The sequence below is a fragment of the Echeneis naucrates genome, chromosome 12 (genome assembly GCF_900963305.1).
Source record: "Echeneis naucrates chromosome 12, fEcheNa1.1, whole genome shotgun sequence".
In the NCBI taxonomy this organism is placed as follows: Eukaryota; Metazoa; Chordata; class Actinopteri; order Carangiformes; family Echeneidae; genus Echeneis; species Echeneis naucrates.
Genome location: NC_042522.1, coordinates 3,724,515 through 3,742,580, shown reverse-complemented (window position 1 = coordinate 3,742,580; position 18,066 = coordinate 3,724,515). Strand labels below are relative to the sequence as shown.

The 18,066-nt window shown below is 42.3% G+C and overlaps 1 protein-coding gene across 1 annotated transcript in view; it reads left to right on the top strand.

The window, feature by feature from the left end:
* The window catches only part of tln1 (talin 1), a 58,465-nt gene that overhangs the window by 27,529 nt on the left and 12,870 nt on the right, over positions 1–18,066 (top strand). Inside the window, exons 19-46 of the mRNA XM_029515236.1 lie at positions 1,100–1,267; positions 1,349–1,643; positions 1,865–2,031; positions 2,120–2,248; positions 2,403–2,516; positions 2,602–2,715; positions 4,187–4,321; positions 4,434–4,562; positions 4,654–4,756; positions 5,153–5,358; positions 5,544–5,663; positions 6,078–6,275; positions 7,073–7,212; positions 7,297–7,390; positions 8,058–8,147; positions 9,879–10,001; positions 10,076–10,219; positions 10,312–10,473; positions 11,535–11,675; positions 11,825–12,006; positions 12,135–12,267; positions 12,516–12,617; positions 12,710–12,880; positions 15,166–15,414; positions 16,631–16,750; positions 16,855–17,001; positions 17,267–17,433; positions 17,836–18,019. Of these exons, the coding sequence (XP_029371096.1) occupies positions 1,100–1,267; positions 1,349–1,643; positions 1,865–2,031; positions 2,120–2,248; positions 2,403–2,516; positions 2,602–2,715; positions 4,187–4,321; positions 4,434–4,562; positions 4,654–4,756; positions 5,153–5,358; positions 5,544–5,663; positions 6,078–6,275; positions 7,073–7,212; positions 7,297–7,390; positions 8,058–8,147; positions 9,879–10,001; positions 10,076–10,219; positions 10,312–10,473; positions 11,535–11,675; positions 11,825–12,006; positions 12,135–12,267; positions 12,516–12,617; positions 12,710–12,880; positions 15,166–15,414; positions 16,631–16,750; positions 16,855–17,001; positions 17,267–17,433; positions 17,836–18,019 (4,227 nt within the window). The remainder of the gene's footprint in view (positions 1–1,099; positions 1,268–1,348; positions 1,644–1,864; positions 2,032–2,119; positions 2,249–2,402; positions 2,517–2,601; positions 2,716–4,186; positions 4,322–4,433; positions 4,563–4,653; positions 4,757–5,152; positions 5,359–5,543; positions 5,664–6,077; positions 6,276–7,072; positions 7,213–7,296; positions 7,391–8,057; positions 8,148–9,878; positions 10,002–10,075; positions 10,220–10,311; positions 10,474–11,534; positions 11,676–11,824; positions 12,007–12,134; positions 12,268–12,515; positions 12,618–12,709; positions 12,881–15,165; positions 15,415–16,630; positions 16,751–16,854; positions 17,002–17,266; positions 17,434–17,835; positions 18,020–18,066) is intronic.

Sequence of the window (18,066 nt, the reverse complement as noted above, 5' to 3'; positions counted from 1 at the left end):
TTCTCTCCCAGATACGCATTTTTGGCGTTTGCAAAAAACTGACCAAAGAATTGAATGGGTGTATATTACATTATTCATTTTTCACATGCATTTCTGTGTAGTTCGACTCTCAAATTTTCTGCCTTGTTCAAACTTATACTACGACTATAGAAACACCAAGCACCAATCACTGCTTCAGGAACTTGCAGCAATTACCATCTGGTCGGTTCTATGATAGAAGTTACCAAGTTTGTTATAAGTTGCCCTAGTTTGAGGGCTTCAATGAGCCTCTGCTCAGGGGTTGACCCTGCAACCCTGTAGCTACAGGTGACAGCTGTGTGTGTGCTGCACATGCAGACTCCTCTGATATGAGAGCAGACACACACACACAGACACAGAAGGTTAAAGTAAATGTTGTTCACTTTGCTCATACATTACTATGGGACAGTTACACTCAGAGACACACACAGACAGACCTACAATAAAATACACATACATATATGCAACATATATGTATACATATATTCACACATACACACACACATATTGAGTCAGAACAGTCTCATAATGAATGAACTCATGTGGGGCTTTTCACAATTGCAAATTATTTGTTTCGTAATTGGACTCACAAATGCACACAATCTGTTTTGCAAATACACACACTTTGGTTCACAAATATAATTTGTATGCAAACTGGTAATATAAATTTGGAAATGCACGTGCTCTGCTTCACAATTATAATTTTGAGGCACACTTCTATTATAAATTCACAGAGCATACGATTTGCTGAATGTGCATTTACGAACTGCTTCTAATTTGTGCAAACCTCTACATTTGTGAGAGAAATCATCTAATTTTGAGACTGCCCTGACGTAGCAGGCCATCCAATGTCACCATTAGCTGTCAATTAAATGTATGTTTCTGATTCATCAGCCAATCAGGTGTGTGTGTCAGACACTGGAGGTTTAGTACAGCTCTTTCAGGTTTCTCACCCTCCCCATGTCACCTGGGGAAAACTGTCCTCTTGTGGCATTTTTTTTTTTTTTAATAGAGATTAATAATCTCTTCAGTGATTAGTGAACTGGGGTACACGATACTGACTGTATCCATGTCTTGGCAGGACATGCTGATGCAACTGGCTAAAGCTGTGGCTAACGCTGCTGCAGCACTGGTGCTCAAAGCCAAGAATGTGGCCCAAAAGACTGAAGACTCTACCCAGCAGAATCGGGTGATTGCTGCAGCTACTCAATGTGCTCTGTCCACATCTCAGCTCGTGGCTTGCACCAGGGTGAGTCTTCTTGGGAATGGGACTTATCAAAAAGATAATTCTTCAATCCACCCATGACTCTCTGCACTTTGCCTTGTTCAGGTGGTGGCTCCAACTATTAGCTCCCCAGTGTGTCAGGAGCAGCTGATCGAGGCAGGCAAGCTGGTGGCCAAGTCTGTGGAAGGGTGTGTAGAAGCATCACAGGGTGCCACCAATGATGAAGGCCTCCTCAAGCAGGTAGGCATGGCTGCCACAGGTGTCACCCAGGCACTCAATGACCTCCTTCAGCACATCAAACAGTATGCCAGTGGAAGCCATCCTATTGGACGTCATGGAGAAGCCACTGACCGCATCCTGGATGTGACAGAGAATATCTTCAGCTCCATGGGAGATGCTGGTGGGTAAATGCTTCTCACTTATCAAAGTGGTGTCATGGAATCTGAGGTCAAACTCAGATGATAACGCTTAAAAGCATTTGATTTCTTTTAAAATGTAATTCAAATGCTGCCGAGAGGTTGAATCATGGGCACACCATGAGACTTAGCAGGTGGTTACTGTCACAGAATGTAACTCATATTTGCTCTAATTATTAGATGTTTCTATCCTTTCTTTCACAAGGTGAGATGGTGCGTCAGGCCCGAATCCTTGCCCAGGCCACATCTGATTTGGTCAATGCAATCAAGATGGATGCAGAAGGGGAGTCAGATTTGGAGAACTCACGCAAGCTGCTGTCAGCTGCCAAGCTGCTGGCTGATGCCACTGCCAAGATGGTGGAAGCAGCAAAGGTTTTCCTTTCTCTTTGTCTGCCATTAACTCTCCACTGAACACTAAAACCAGACATATTCAGCTCAGTGAAGGTATTTGTGCTCTTAGGGAGCAGCAGCTAACCCTGACAGTGAAGAGCAGCAGCAGAAGTTGAGAGAGGCTGCTGAGGGTCTCCGAATGGCGACCAATGCTGCTGCCCAGAATGCCATCAAGAAACGTCTGGTCAACAAGTTGGAGGTAACAAGAAAAGGCTGAGAGAGAAACTTTCACTGGTTTAAACAAGTTTCTCTTCTCTGCTGTTTGCTGCTAATGTGGTGCTATATACTTCAATGATGAGTATTACTGGTCATTCACCTGCCCTAGCAATGACACATTATCTGTTTTCTGTCAGAATGCAGCCAAACAGGCAGCAGCAGCAGCCACTCAGACCATTGCTGCTGCTCAGCATGCAGCTTCTTCTAACAGGAACCAGGCTGCACAGCAACAACTTGTCCAGAGCTGCAAGGTAACCAGCCAAAAACTCCTGTTTGCTTGCCTAAGCTCATTGGCAGTTGAACAGTGAGCTAATACCTCTGTGTGTGTGTGATAAGGTGGTTGCAGAGCAGATCCCTCAGCTGGTCCAGGGAGTCAGAGGGAGCCAGTCTCAACCAGACAGTCCCAGTGCTCAGCTGGCACTCATCAGTGCCAGTCAGAACTTCTTGCAGGTCTGAGTCCAACCATGAACAGGGCTGCACCACAGGCAATTAACCACCCTCATAGCATGGTTAAACTACAATCTGCACGTTTGTACGAGGATGATAACAAGGCAATAATGAAGTGAAATTAACAAGACAGTAGCATTCAAAGAACAGAAACATAAAAGTAACAGTAATGTAACCATAACAGAACAGTTGATTATGAATCAAATCAAATGAAATCTGTTTGTATAGCACCAAATCACAACACAATTTCATCAAGACACTTTAAATATAGAGCAGGTCTAAACTAACTCTTTATGGAGTTGTTAAAGACACAGAAGCAAGCACTTGGCAACAGTGGCAAGGAAAATCTTTCTTTGGGAACCTTGGGCAGGCCCCGCAGGGATTGAAATTATAATGATCTAATATCCAATTCTCTGCATGTAATTTTTGTGATATTTAGGTCATAGATTTTGATTGGCGGTAATTTTAATTTCAGTGAAATTTTTAGCTCCTCCTCTGTTTACTGTTTGATACATATGTTTACTAAATTTAGGTGACTGGGGAACACACACACTTTCTATAGAGAGTTGACACATATTCCTCAGAATAGAATTGCAGATGTGTTGCTGAGTTGGGAGAACCTATTTGAAGCATGAACTGGTTGGTGGTGAGCCGGGGGATGCAGCCTATGGCTATGCCTATTGCCCCAGACAGTCACCCAGCCCCTGACTAGTTCCCAGCTCCTCTGGGAAACAAACTGCATTAATGACATGTACCATTATTACTAAAACATTACTAAAAATAAACCAAGGTGAGCGGCAGAGATAAACCGCAGAGAAAGGCAAGACAAAAGACCAACAGCACCACCAATGATCAGAAATGACACAATATTGCAGGATGAAGTCACGGTAGTCATTAATTCATTCATTCATTCATTCATCTTCAGAAACAACCCTAACCCTACCAAAAGAACAAGTGCAGGAATAAATTGATGCAGTGGCAGTAAATGAGCAGTACTTTTTTTCCCATAAACAGCAAAAGAAGACTAACATTAATAGTACAGGGAAAAAAATTAAGTACCAAATACAGACAAAACTGTAAAAGGTATTGTTGTTGAGCAGTTATATTAAAAGGACAGTTGCAGTAATACAACCGTTACAGTTAGAGAACTTTGATAATATAATGATTACAGCAATATAATAGTTACAGTAATACAACAGTTGTGTCAATTAAACAGTAACAGAGCATCTACAGTAACAAAAGAGTCACATCAATAGAACAGCATCAGAACTGGTACAGTGATAACGGAACAGTAATAATTATAATAAGTGACAGTAAGCAATCAGCTGGACAACTGTAACAGTAATGGTGCAATAAAAGTGGTAGAATTCATGTATGATGAGAGATAACTATACAGTAACACAACAGTAAAATAAACAATACTTTCTTCACTATAAACCGAGAACTGAGTGTTTCTCCTGCTTTTCTCCTCAAGCCTGGCGCTAAGATGGTCACAGCCTCTAAGGCCACTGTTCCCACTATCAGTGACCAGGCCTCAGCCATGCAACTCAGCCAGTGTGCTAAGAACTTGGCTAGTGCTCTAGCTGAGCTCCGCACTGCCTCTCAAAAGGTACGTACATGATGATATACTGTCTTGATATTTTTAGCCTCACAACACAAAGGGATGGAGTAAGAGTGTACGAGGACACATTGCCAATATGTGGTGGTGTGTGTGTCTGCAGGCTCAAGAAGCCTGTGGTCCTCTGGAGATAGACAATGCTCTGTCAATGATCAGAGGTCTGGAGAAGGACATCCAAGAGGCCAAGGCCTCAGCTGAGGATGGCAAACTGAGACCATTGCCAGGAGAGACGGTGAGGCATAGACTCAAGTGACAGAGACAAAAGACACAGAAAGAGAAAAACACTGTGTGCTCCTTATCCCTTATGATGTCTCTTTGTTTAGCTGGAGAAATGTTCCCAGGAACTTGGGACCAGCACCAAAGCTGTGAGTTCAGCTGTCGCTCAGCTGCTGAGTGAGGCCACACAGGGCAATGAGAACTACACAGGTAAACAATACTAACACCAGTAAACCACTCTAGCAGCAGTTCTAGTAGTTCATTATGAGATGAAACAGCAGCTTACGATACTAAATTACAGCAGCTCATTACTCAATACTAACAGAACAGTTCAGTCATACGGTTCAGGTAGGAATCATTTAAGCATAATCACTTTCTCAAAATGCAAACGTGCATCTCTATTCCTTGACTTGACTATATGACACTGACCAATACAGTGATATGTGTTACTATAGGATCCATACAGACACGCTAACTTGTGTGTCTGATCATTTTTTATTGTTTATTTCATAATATCCAAATATTTTGTTTAGCTTAGTCACAGATGAAAAATCTTAATGTTGCATTACACTCTGACATTAGTCTCCTCTCTCGCTGTGGAACCAGGTATGGCAGCCAGAGATGTGGCTCAGGCTCTGAAGTCCTTGGCCTCAGCCGCTAGGGGTGTCAGTGCCACCACAGATGACTCAATACCACGCAACGCCATGTTGGACTGTGCTGGTGATGTCATGGACAAGTCAGCCAACCTAATTGAGGAGACCAAGAGAGCCATTGCTAAGCCTGGAGCAGAAAGTCAACAGAGGCTGGCCCAGGTCTGACACAGACTCGGGGAAAGATTTCAGTAGAAAAGGGAGGCGCTTAGCTGGTCTCATCTCAGTCCAGAGCTCTGTCTGTTATTGATCAGGGATAAAACAATGATTCAGTAATGTTAAGCAATCAAAAAAATTGAAGTGACTCAAATATGTATGAGTGTCTGTCTGTCTTTCTGTGTGTGTAGGTGGCTAAGGCAGTGTCTCAGGCCCTGAACAGATGTGTTAACTGCCTCCCTGGTCAAAGGGATGTTGACAACGCCATCCGGACCGTGGGTGAAGCCAGCAAGACACTCCTGTCAGATTCTGTTAGTAGAGCTACTCTCATCTGATAGATCAGCCCTGATCTTTCTGTTGTGTCAGTGTAAAGATTCAGTGGTTTAGTGAGTGTGTTGACTTTGCCTTGTTGTCTATGTGTTTGGTTTTTGGGGTTGGGTTAATTACAATAGTAACTGTGAGAGAGGTGGGGTGACACGTAGTAAAGGGCTGCAGGTTGGATTTGAACCAAGGGTGTTGCTGTCGGTAAAAATCTTTCATGGTATGTGCTCTACCACTGGAGCATTCACATTATTACATTTACTGTCGTTTTTCTGAAGTCAGTCACAGCCACTCCATAAGTAACATAAGTGAACAGGTGATGGTATTGACAGCCTCCTTGAGTTTCATTGGACCTCTCCTCTACCCTCCACGCCATCATTGTCATTGTCATCTTTTTCCTGAAGTTCCCATCCAGTGGGAGGAGTTTCCAGGAGGTTCAGGCTCAACTCAATGAGGTGGCGGCTGGCCTGAACCAGTCAGCTAATGAGGTAGTCCAGGCATCTAGAGGCACCACCCAAGACCTGGCCAGAGCCACCAGTAAGTTTGGACAGGACTTCAGCAACTTCTTGGAGGCTGGTGTTGACATGGCAGGAACATCCCAGGTCAGAACAATGAGGACACACACACACACACACACACACACACACGTGCGCGCACACACACACACACCTGTCAAACTGCAGTGAATTTATTCATTCAAAAAGCAGACCAAAGCATTCATAAGAAGATATGTGATTGGTGTATGTTTTCAGTTTTCAGAATAAAAGCTCTTTAGTCATTAGAAATGTAAAAAAATCTTATACATAGTTAGACATCATATGCTCTAAGCTTTACACTTACGTGTAGGTCATTGGCATAATGGTCAAAATCAACTTATACATTGTTCCTTCTGAAGACTTAAATCTTCAGGTCATAGATGCTTACATTTCCTCACAGAAATAGTTTGAGAAGTTTTTATCATATATGAGTGTCACGGGGAAAACGCGGTGAAGTGCGTTGCAGGGTGAGGACCCAATTGCAGGAGCCAGAAACCAGGTAGGTGACGAAAAAAATACTTTAATCTGAACTAAATCTACAACATACACTGAACAAGAAAACATGGACAGAGCAGGGACAAATCTGATAGGGGAACTGACAAGGACTAAACAGAGCATGGACAACAGACAAACAACAAGGAACCAGTACTACAAAATGAAACAGGAAGTTACAAGGACAGAACACTAAAATTCAAAACCTGACATTGAGGAAATACCACTGGAGACAATTTTCTGAGACAAACTTAACTGTGTGCATGTTGATGATGAGAAGATGTCATGAAGATAAGTTACCACAAGTCATAAGATTTTTTTTTTCAGGCATTGTCTGGACGAGGCGCAATAACTTTTTCTTCCTCCTCTAGTCTAAAGAAGACCAGACACAGGTGGTGTCCAACCTGAAGACCATCTCCATGTCATCTAGCAAGCTGCTGCTGGCAGCCAAAGCCCTATCCACTGACCCCAGCTCCCCCAACTTGAAGAACCAGCTGGCAACAGCTGCTCGGTGAGAGGACTTTCCCTCCTTTTTTGTGTCTTAGCGTTTTTCTCTTCCTGTCTCACCTTTACATGTGTGACTCTGTGTCCACAGGGCAGTTACAGACAGCATCAACCAGCTCATCACCATGTGTACTCAGCAAGCACCTGGTCAGAAAGAGTGTGACAATGCTCTGAGAGAGCTGGAGGTAAACAACCACAGACTCATCTATTGTTTCCTTCACTTTATATGTGACATCATCTCAAATCAAATCAGATTTATTTGTATAGCGCCAAATCATAACAAAGTTACATCAAGGTACTTTACATATAGAGCAGGTCTAGACCAAACTCTTTCTAAAATTATTTAAAGAGACCCAACAGACGCCCCACCATGAGCAAGCACTTGGCGACAGTTGGCAAGGAAACACTTCTTTTAAGAGGCAGAAATCCCCAGCAGAACCAGGCTCAGGGGGGTGGCCATCTGCCCGGTTGGTTTGGGGGAGAGGGGGGGAGGGAGAGAGGGAGAGAGGGAGAGAGAGAGAGAGAGAGAGAGAGAGAGAGAGGCAGAGTAGGGAGAGAATGAGAGGGGGAAAGGGGATATTCAAAATTTTATGACGTATATGGTGGGTATAGACTGGACTGGATTATATACAGATCAATCGATTAATATTTGAAAGCTGAATTCTTGGACTTAATTTGTCTTCTATCTTTAATTTCAACTGGAGCAACCAAGGTCATTGATATGTTAGAAGAAATTGATGTGATTAATTGAAAGGATAAATTAGTTAATCTAGTGCACAGCACAGGTCCTATGATATTCAGCTAAGGTATGCAGGTTATTTGTGTATTCCTTGTGTGTGTGTGTGTGTGTAGTCTGTGCAGGGGATGCTGGAGAACCCAACAGAGGCGGTCAGTGAGCTGTCATACTTCGACTGCATCGACAGTGTGATGGAAAACTCAAAGGTAGAGCACACTGCACCACTTGATCCAAATTCACTAAAACCACATCAAAAAAACCCATACATGGTCTACAGTTACCTAAAAACACTGTGCTACTGCATTAGGAAAAATGCAATTTTATAAACCTGACAACTTGGAAATCTCCTATACAACCATATTACAAAGTGAATATACAGTAAATGAGCTTTGACCCAATATCAAAGGAATATTCATATTGTATGATTACCTGATATCAAGCAACTTCAAGGCATAAGTCCACCCAATGTGATCAGTGCCACAGATGTGTGAAAATGATCACAACACATGAACAGATTTATAAACAAGAAAAAAAGTTGCATCACATGCGTTGTGTGAGCTCTGTGAACTTTATACAAAACAAACATGTTATTTCACAAATTTGAGGTCTGTTATCTTGCTTGGGAACTTCACCTGTCATTTATCTGTCAAAATGATAACACGTCATAAAAGCATCCCCCCGTATTCGTATTAGCATAAGAAATGGAGTGCTCTATGCATATAATTCAGAAAGTGGACCGATCACTCCTAGACTTACAGTCTTACACTTACAGACACAGGAGCTACATTGACATCCTCTCATACGATCAGATTCTGACAACAAAGTTTAGAGTGTGTAATTCACTGTTCAGACATAAGATTTGTATTTCACTGTACTCAAATGAGCAAAATCTGAGTCAAAATCTATTTGATAAATCAGATCACTGTATTCTCACCCACTTGTTTCCATCACAGGGAACTTTTAAAGTTGCAAAACGTCACCATACGTTTGAAAATACTCTACAAAACACAAGTTGCAAGTGATGCGTTTGAACTCAATACTGTACAAAACAAACAAGTTGCAAACATTTTTAATAATATAATAACGTCACTTACTTGTCTACATCGTGTCCATCTGCTGATTCCTCCGCTGAACAGCTGTGCTCAGTGTAGCTAAAGCCAATAGGCTAATGACAGGTCTCCCTCGAAATCTTAGCATTCTGTTATCGTAGACTGCTGCGTTTGCCTGCATATTAAGCAAACTTTAAATTATAATTGTGGACAAATGTGCAAGACTATTGAGTGGCAACAACCCAGATCTGATGAAGAATAAAATAATCTTCACAATTTTACAAATCCAGGTTATCCCTGTACATGGATCATTATTTTGTAAAACTAACGCAGATACACGGCTTTGCCCCGCCACCTAAATCATCCACTATCAAATGTAGTGAAACAGGACAGTGGTGTTTTTTGGCAAGGTGTAAGTCCAAATGTCCACAAAACAAGACCAGTGTGTATTTTTGTGCAAACGTTTTTGTTAAGATATTACACATAACATTCAAAATGCAAAGCGGATCAGAAAGAAGGCTGTGCTGTGGCACAGCCTGTTTGTAGTCTTATGAAAGGAGAAAAGCTACTGAATCGAATAATTCCAAACGATTGGAAAATTAAAAGACCACATGGAGGTCAAATCCCTGCATAAAAATCCTTGCTGCACTGCCTGCACTCATAACAGGAAGTCCTTATAGCTCCAAAATTCATTGTCCAATCTGCCCCATATTCTGCAAACACACTGCAGGGCCTTCCCTGTCTGTGTCAATCTTGAGCCATTCTTGGAACGCCACCTACTGGACAGAGGAAGTCAGTGATGTTTCGTCTTCATAAGCATCCACAGATAATGAGGATTTTCTTCAAGCTTAACTTTCTCTCTTTTGTCTACCTCAATTCCTGTGACAGGTACTTGGTGAGTCCATGGCTGGAATTTCCCACAATGCCAAGAACTCTAATTTGCCAGAGTTTGGTGATTCAGTCAGTGCTGGTTCCAAAGCACTGTGTGGTCTGACTGAGGCAGCTGCACAGGTATGGTCCCGTGTTTCTTATTGCTGTAGTCTGATTGTGACTGGACACTGACCAGGACCTGTCGATGTCCCTAGGCTGCCTACCTGGTGGGAGTATCAGACCCCAACAGTTCAGCGGGTCAGAAGGGCCTGGTGGACCCCGCTCAGTTTGCACGGGCTAATCAGTCCATTCAGATGGCTTGCCAGAATCTGGTGGACCCAGCCTGCACACAGTCTCAGGTACAGTCTGACCTCTTTCGAACATCAATCCATCCCTGTCATATGGTCAGGAACATCCTAAATTGAACCCAGTACTCTGCTCCTTTGTTCAGGTGCTGTCTTCTGCCACCATCGTGGCCAAACATACCTCTGCGCTGTGTAATGCTTGTCGCCTGGCCTCTTCCAAAACTCCCAACCCTGTCGCCAAGAGGCAGTTTGTTCAGTCAGCCAAGGAAGTGGCTAACACCACCGCCAATTTGGTGAAGTCCATCAAGGTTTTTCATCCTACTCAAATTCATCATGAAATAAATGAGAAGACAGTAGTAATAAGATTTATCCAACACTAGAATAAAGTATTGGTTGAGAGCAGTGTTAATTTTGATTTAGTTTTAGTCATAGTTTTTTGACTAAAATGTCAATTATGTTTAGTTGTAATTTAGTCACCTCCATTATTTGAGTTTTAGTCAACTAAATATTATAAGCTTATAGTTGTCTAAATCTAGTCAGCTTAAATATAGTAAAATGTTAAGTGTTTCAACTTTAAAGTTTGAATCCTACATTTACCTGTTAGGAATGGTAGTAAGGTATGAATGACACAGATTGCACTCATTATTTGAAAGACGAACATATTTTATTTGGCTTTTTTGGAAAACAGCATCTCAATAACAGTAAGAGAATATTTTTAGCACTTTTGGCCCTATTACTTACCAGACCTATGTGACCTAAAGAATTTTATATTTTCAGCAAGTCTGTGAGGATTCAGGACTTTGGGCAGCATTTTGGAATTGCACTGACAGTGTTTCTTATGCTGAAGTAGATTAGATTGGATGCATTGAAGTTTGTGATCATGGTTGCTCCTTATTTTACCTCAGCTCATTCATTGAATTTTACTCTTTAGGCACCTTCGGTACAACATATCTTGAAAAGTCAAAACCTGTGAGCTGTGATCGACCCTGATCTGATCGAGATCAATCTAAGCAGTCCAAATCAACCAAAGAAGAACAGTCCAAGCTTCTCCTTATACATGAACTAGTTCTGATTAGCAGCTTCTTAATATCTGGTTTCAGATTATTGGAGCCAAAGGCAGTGCATTAGTCTCTTTTATATAACTCTGTTGAAGTAAGTGACTTAATTCTAGCTTAGCTCTGTTCCTGGTCCAGCAGCAAGGATGGAGGCATCACTTGTTTTGTAGTTGCCTTTTTTAACATCCACTCCGGGGCTGTCCCATTTCACAACACTACAGATTTGACAAAACAGTTGCTTTAGAGTTTCAGTCTGCTGGGATCTTTCTGATGAAGACAAGTGAACAGACAGAGTTGTGGTGTATACTGTACAGGCTCTGGACGGCGCCTTCAACCAGGAGAACAGAGAGAAGTGTCGGGCTGCCACTGGTCCTCTAATAGAAGCTGTTGACAACCTCACAGCCTTTGCCTCAAATCCAGAGTTTGCCAGCATCCCTGCTCAGATCAGCCCTGAGGTAGGAGCTCACCTGTCAATGAGAGTGATTAAACAGTGCGAGTGCATAACCGTTTGTGCTGTTTGTGCAGACCTGTTAGGTATGCCTCCAAGCCTTCAGTTTCTCTGAGTCTATCGCACACTGACTTCTTGACACTTCCCAACATTTAGGGTCATGCAGCCATGGAACCAATTGTGACAGCAGCAAAGATGATGCTGGAGAGCTCAACTGGTTTGATCCAGACCGCCCGTTCTCTGGCTGTCAACCCCAAAGACCCCCCAAAGTGGTCAGTATTGGCTGGACATTCCAGGACTGTGTCTGACTCCATCAAGAAACTCATCACCAATATGAGGTAGAGTCTGTAGGCTGGCTCCTACCTCGCTACTAACCAGATAATAAACAGCCTGTTCTTTTACAACCATAGAAAGAACTAGCATAAAGTAAGTGTAAGAGTGTGTGTGTGTGTGTGTGTGTGTGTAGAGAAAAGGCTCCTGGTCAGAGAGAATGTGATGATGCAATTGAAGTGCTGAACGGTTGCATCAGAGAAGTCGACCAAGCTTCTCTGGCTGCCATAAGTCAGCAGCTTACACCCCGAGAGGACATCTCCATGGAGGTACTTACATGCACACAGACACTTAAGTCAAAAACAAATAGGACATTTCTATGGAGGCAACAAGCACAATGAGAAAAAATTCAGATGTACCAACTCTGAGCTAATTTGCCCTCACCACTCTGCTAGCAAGTAGTCCAAGTCCTGAATTATTGATTGTTTATTTCTTAAGACACTCTATATCATCTACTTATAAGTGTGTGTGCGTGTATTTGTTTGTGTCTGTTTATGTATCTCTTTTTGTGTTACAGACTCTCCATGAACAGATGGCTGCCTCAGTCCATGAGATCAGTAACCTGATTGACCCTGTAGCTGTGGCTGCTCGCTCTGAAGCCTCCCAGCTGGGACACAAGGTGAACTACCTGATGCATAGTTGCAGTTTGAGTGGTAGTCGGAAGAGTCCGTGCTCATCTTGTCGTTATTTGTTTGTTCCACATTCAAACAGGTGTCTCAAATGGCCAGCTACTTCGAGCCCCTCATCATGGCAGCCATTGGCACAGCTTCCAAGATCCTCAGCAGCCAACAGCAGATGGCTGTCTTAGATCAGACCAAGACCCTGACCGAGTCAGCCCTGCAGATGCTATACACTGCTAAGGAGGCAGGAGGAAACCCTAAGGTAGTGAACGTGGTCCTGGCCATCCAGAGTGCTCTGCAGGAGATAGAAAACCAGCCTGTAATTTGGAGACTAGGCCTTGGGAATAGGACAGAGAATAGAGCCAATGATCTTGTGCAGTGACAAAGACTTGTAATGTTGTAATGTGCATGCGTGGGAGGGAGAGAGTGAGAGAGACAGAGATAGAGGTGCTTCGTGCAACCCCCAGCAATGTAGACCCATAGCAACACTACTAAAAGAAAAAGAATAATCAAACCTTACATTTCTAACTGTTGGCTTTGTCATAAAGAAAGGTTTTAAGCCTGATCTTGAAAGCCCGTACAGAGTCCACACCGAATCATTTTACTATAATTCCTACCAGCTTCTCATCAATAATGCAGAGACGGGGGAATATATATGCTAAGATATTTGATACCTCCTTTTCTTTAGACCATTTAAATCCGCTCTGAAATTATGTATTTTCTGAGTGTACCACTGACCTCCTCTGTCCTGTTTTATCCAGATTTACCTTGGATCTGAATAATAATCAAATTGCAAAATGTGTTCTTTTAAGTGTGGTGTTGTTGATGTTGGTTTGGTCAGGTATGTTTATATATCATCTGCATATCATAATACGTTCTTCGTTATTAATAACAATTAATTTTATATTCCCATTATCAGTGATGAGGTGGGCCAGTGGTTGCTAATGCCAATGGAAAACAACAGGGATGACAGAGGGTGCTTTGTTTGTATCCCTGTGTCCATACCAGTGGATACCTATATCCATTGACTTTTAATAGCTATTTTGTGTTTATAGCCAACTAATTAAATTACGGCCAAATTTAATGTATGAAATAAATATTACCATGAAACCTGGTCAAACGTTTTTTGATAGAGATACAATCATTGATTGTGTTTTGGTATCTTTTTGTGGAGCTATTGTGTTTAATACGCACCATAAATAATCTCCATAGTATCTTCCAGTGATAAATCCAGCCAGATCAAAATGAATTATTTGGGTGATTATATGATAAATTTGTTTTGCTAAAATTACTGTGGCATTCAGCGAGGTCTTTACCCTTTTTATGTATTATAACAATGGTTGGTGCTGTCAAAGATTATGCAATAGTTTTTAGGTTCTAATGCATGATGATATCATTTTAATAACAGGACACAGCAGATGTTTAAAGTTATTGGGAAAATTCATCAATATATCCATTTAGTTCAGGGTTTTTGTTATTTCTGGGTATGAAGATCACCTCCTTAATCTCCAATTCCTCTATAGGCTCATCTAACTTCTTAGCTATTGGTTCTGGAAGATCGGTCAGTTTTATGCGATTTAATCATCTGAGCATGTATCTCTATTACTCTACAGATGTAAAGTCATTCAGCTTTTTTTATCTGGGGGTTTTTATGTCAGTAATTTATGATTTTGTTCTCTATTCTGTAATAGATGACTGCTGTTTCCTCAGTCTTAATGCCAATAATCTGTTTGTCTGTTGGAAATATTAATAGCATTTTTGCTCAGTGAATCTTGAGCTTGCCCTTAGTTTTATGTGATAGAAACCTATCAGGTTTTCCATAAACTGCATTTAACTGCATTTAAATCCTAGATTAGTCAAAACAGCTTGCATTCTCTCTGCATTCTATTTCTTTTACTTTGTCTTCATGCTCTTGTTATTTAGTCCCCCTCTCCTTTTTCCTAGCACATGTAAAGGAAACAATGCAACCCCTAATGCATCCCCCCTAATGGGGGCACAATTCCACAGCATAGGGGGTGTTGTTTCAGAGCTCTTGAGCTCTGTTGTGGAAAAAGTAGTTTTTTGGGGTTTTTTTTAATCATTGAGAAAGGATGCTCAAACCCAGCCCTTTACATGATGAAAAAGAAATCCCGACCTCTTCCTCCCTTGCTGTGTGGGCTCGGTCTGTGTTATGCAGGAGTTTTTAGAGGTCAGCAGGGGTCAATATCTACATCTTGACCAATCTGTAGCTTGGCATACATTTGCAACAAACTTGGATGCACTGTGTTCTAAAGTGTAGAATCTATAAGATGAGGTAGTTCTTTGTCATCTTGAATGACAATGAACCTTGAGCAGCGATGGCTTGTAATCCAGTTTTGGACAACGTGAACGAGAAACACTGATCATATTTTGGAGTTCCCTTTTTTGTGTAATGTTCATCTTGTGTCTTTGTAGTTACCAATCCCATAGTTTTATTTGTCCATTTATATATTGAATGATATTGTTCTGTTTCATTGGTTGGGGTGTGGTCTAGTAAAATATCTCACTCAGCTGTTTCCTCTTCTCCAGGTAGCCCACATGCAGGAGGCCTTAGAGGAGTCAGTGCAGATGATGAAAGAAGCTGTTGACGACTTGGGTGCCACTTTGGCCGAAGCTGCCAGTGCATCTGGTGCTGTGGGCGGCATGGTGGACTCCATCAACGATGCCATTAATAAAATGGAGGACACACCTGCACTTGAACCTGAAGGCAACTTTGTGGACTACCAGACCACCATGGTCAAGACTGCCAAAGCCATTGCTGTCACTGTACAAGAGATGGTAAGACATTTTTATAGACCATCATCCAGTAGGCAAATGTGTCTCTGGTGACTGGCTCCCAGAACGAAAACTCTTAAACTCTTAAAAGGACACTTCCCTTTTTTCCACAAAGAACTCACCTGTCAGAGTGGAGTGGGAGGTGCAACTAGCATCCTAGATCCGCTTTCCTTTAATCTGCATCCAGCTCTGCCACAATGCTACAGTGGTGGAAAAAAACTTTGGAGACCCCATGCATTTGTGAAATATTACATTAAGAATCACTCTTAAAGTTTTCTAGTGCAATTTCTGTTAGTACAGTCACAGCCAAAACACCTAACAAATCCTAAAAAAGCCATCCATCCATCCATCTTCTGCCGCTTTTCCGTTTCCGGGTCGCGGGGGTGCTAGAGCCAATCCCAGCCAGCATTCCAGGTGAGGGCAGGGTACACCTTGGACAGATCACCAGTTCCTCACAGGGCCAATAAGCAAAGACAAACAGACGAACAACCACTCACGCTCGCATTCAGGCCAATACAGACAATTTAGTCACCAGTTAACATGCAAACTCTGCACAGAAAGGACCCAGGCCAGGAACCGAACCCGCGACCTTCTCCTAATGTGGGGTGACGGCACTAACCACTACGCTGCCATGCTCTTAAAAAAAAAAAAAAGCCTTTGATAACTTAAGTAGATTGGTACCATAAAAATAAACATTATTTTTGGTGTAATGCATTGTCTATATGAAGCAAGCACATTTGGAAGTTTTTCAGAGACAGAAATGTCTAAAATGAGGAACCTAATGCAGGAAACCTAAAGATTCGCAGTCTCAGCCAAGAAAGGGTGCAGCTGCCACCAGATAGCCAGAAAGTGATGAAAGATGCTGTCCTTCACCAGTTCAACAAACAGTACTTCCAGAATATGACTTTATTCCTTCCCTCTTATCCAAACTGAAGGTAGGAGTGGGACCAACTGCCAATGGAAAATATATTTTGTTTCACATATACACCACCAGTCAAAAGTTTGGACACACTTTCTCATTCAAATGAATAGGAAAGTCTGTCTGTTTTGACTGGTAATGTATAAGATCAGTAAATAAATTTCAATCTGACTATACCAAGGCCACGACCCACACTGATATAGGTGCTCCCACTGTAGTGCACCTTGCCATCTTTAATGATTTCCTGTATTGTTGTTTTTGTAAACCTGAGAGGTGAACCATGTTCTTGTCTCTCCCTAGGTGACTAAGTCCAACACCAACCCAGATGACCTTGGAGGACTTGCCAACCAGCTGACCAATGAGTTTGGAAATTTGGCCAATGAAGCTAAGTATGCAGCTGTGACTGCAGAGAATGATGAGGTAAATAAAACCAAGCATACCAAAGATAATCAATATTCAAATCATGGTTAGGAGTTAGAAACCCAAACTTGTCTCACTCTTCACCTTCATGCGTTTGTGTCTAGATTGGTTCTCATATTAAGAAACAGGTTGGTGAGCTCGGTTTCAGCTGCACAACTCTGGTGACCAAAGCTGGAGCTCTGCAGTGCAGTCCCAACGACTCAATCACCAAGAAAGAGCTGATTGAAAGTGCACGCAAAGTCTCTGAGAAGGTTGTACCTCACCTAATCACCTTGCCCTTTCTCTTTCATTAAGTCTTAGTGAGCAGGGTAAAAGTGGCAGATAATGTGGTGCCAGAAACGCAGTCCAGGTGCCCACAGGATTTTAACAGGCAATGCTGCTACAGATTGTAACCTGCTTAGCCCAAGATGCATGTCCAGACACCTGATCATTATGACGAAACCCTGGATGTTATTACCAGCACACACTACTTTTTTGTCCTCCATTCATCACTGACTCGTCCTTATCTTCCTCTAGGTCTCCTATGTGCTAGCTTCCTTACAGGCTGGCAACCGTGGCACCCAGGCATGCATTACAGCCGCCAGTGCTGTATCTGGTATCATTGCAGACCTTGACACAACCATCATGTTTGCTACTGCTGGAACCCTAAACAGAGAGAATGCAGAAACCTTTGCCGATCACAGGTACTCACCCTAGAGACCCCTTGATTTTGCTCCAAAATTCAGGGTCTCTCAACTGTATAAACTATATCATATGCCTCATTTCACATTTAGATCATACTGCTAGTTTTTTTTTTAACCTTTTTAATATTTGTATTTTAGCAGTTTTTATTAATTCCATTACCAATAGGCCCTAGAATTTTGCAGGCTAAATCTCAGGTGTCAACAAAAAGGTTAAGAGGTCAGATTATTTCAGAGAAACTTCAGAGGTCATTGAGACTGAAAGTGAGTGACAATGAGTTTTAATGTTAATACCTATGATTAGGGTTTCATCCTCTTGCAGCAGCTGAGGGGGAAAAAAAGAAAAGAAAAGGGGGATATCTTCAATGATGGCTGCTGACCTTGTTGTCGCTTCCCTGTGTGCAGAGAGTGTATCCTGAAGACCGCCAAAGCTCTGGTGGAGGACACAAAGCTATTAGTGTCGGGTGCTGGAGCAAGTCAGGAGAAACTGGCCCAGGCTGCCCAGTCCTCAGTGTGTACTATAACTAAACTGGCTGATGTGGTCAAACTGGGAGCTTCCAGCCTGGGTTCTGAAGACCCAGAGACGCAGGTATATACAACAGAACTGCCTGTCAGAAGCACAGCTCTCAGTCATGT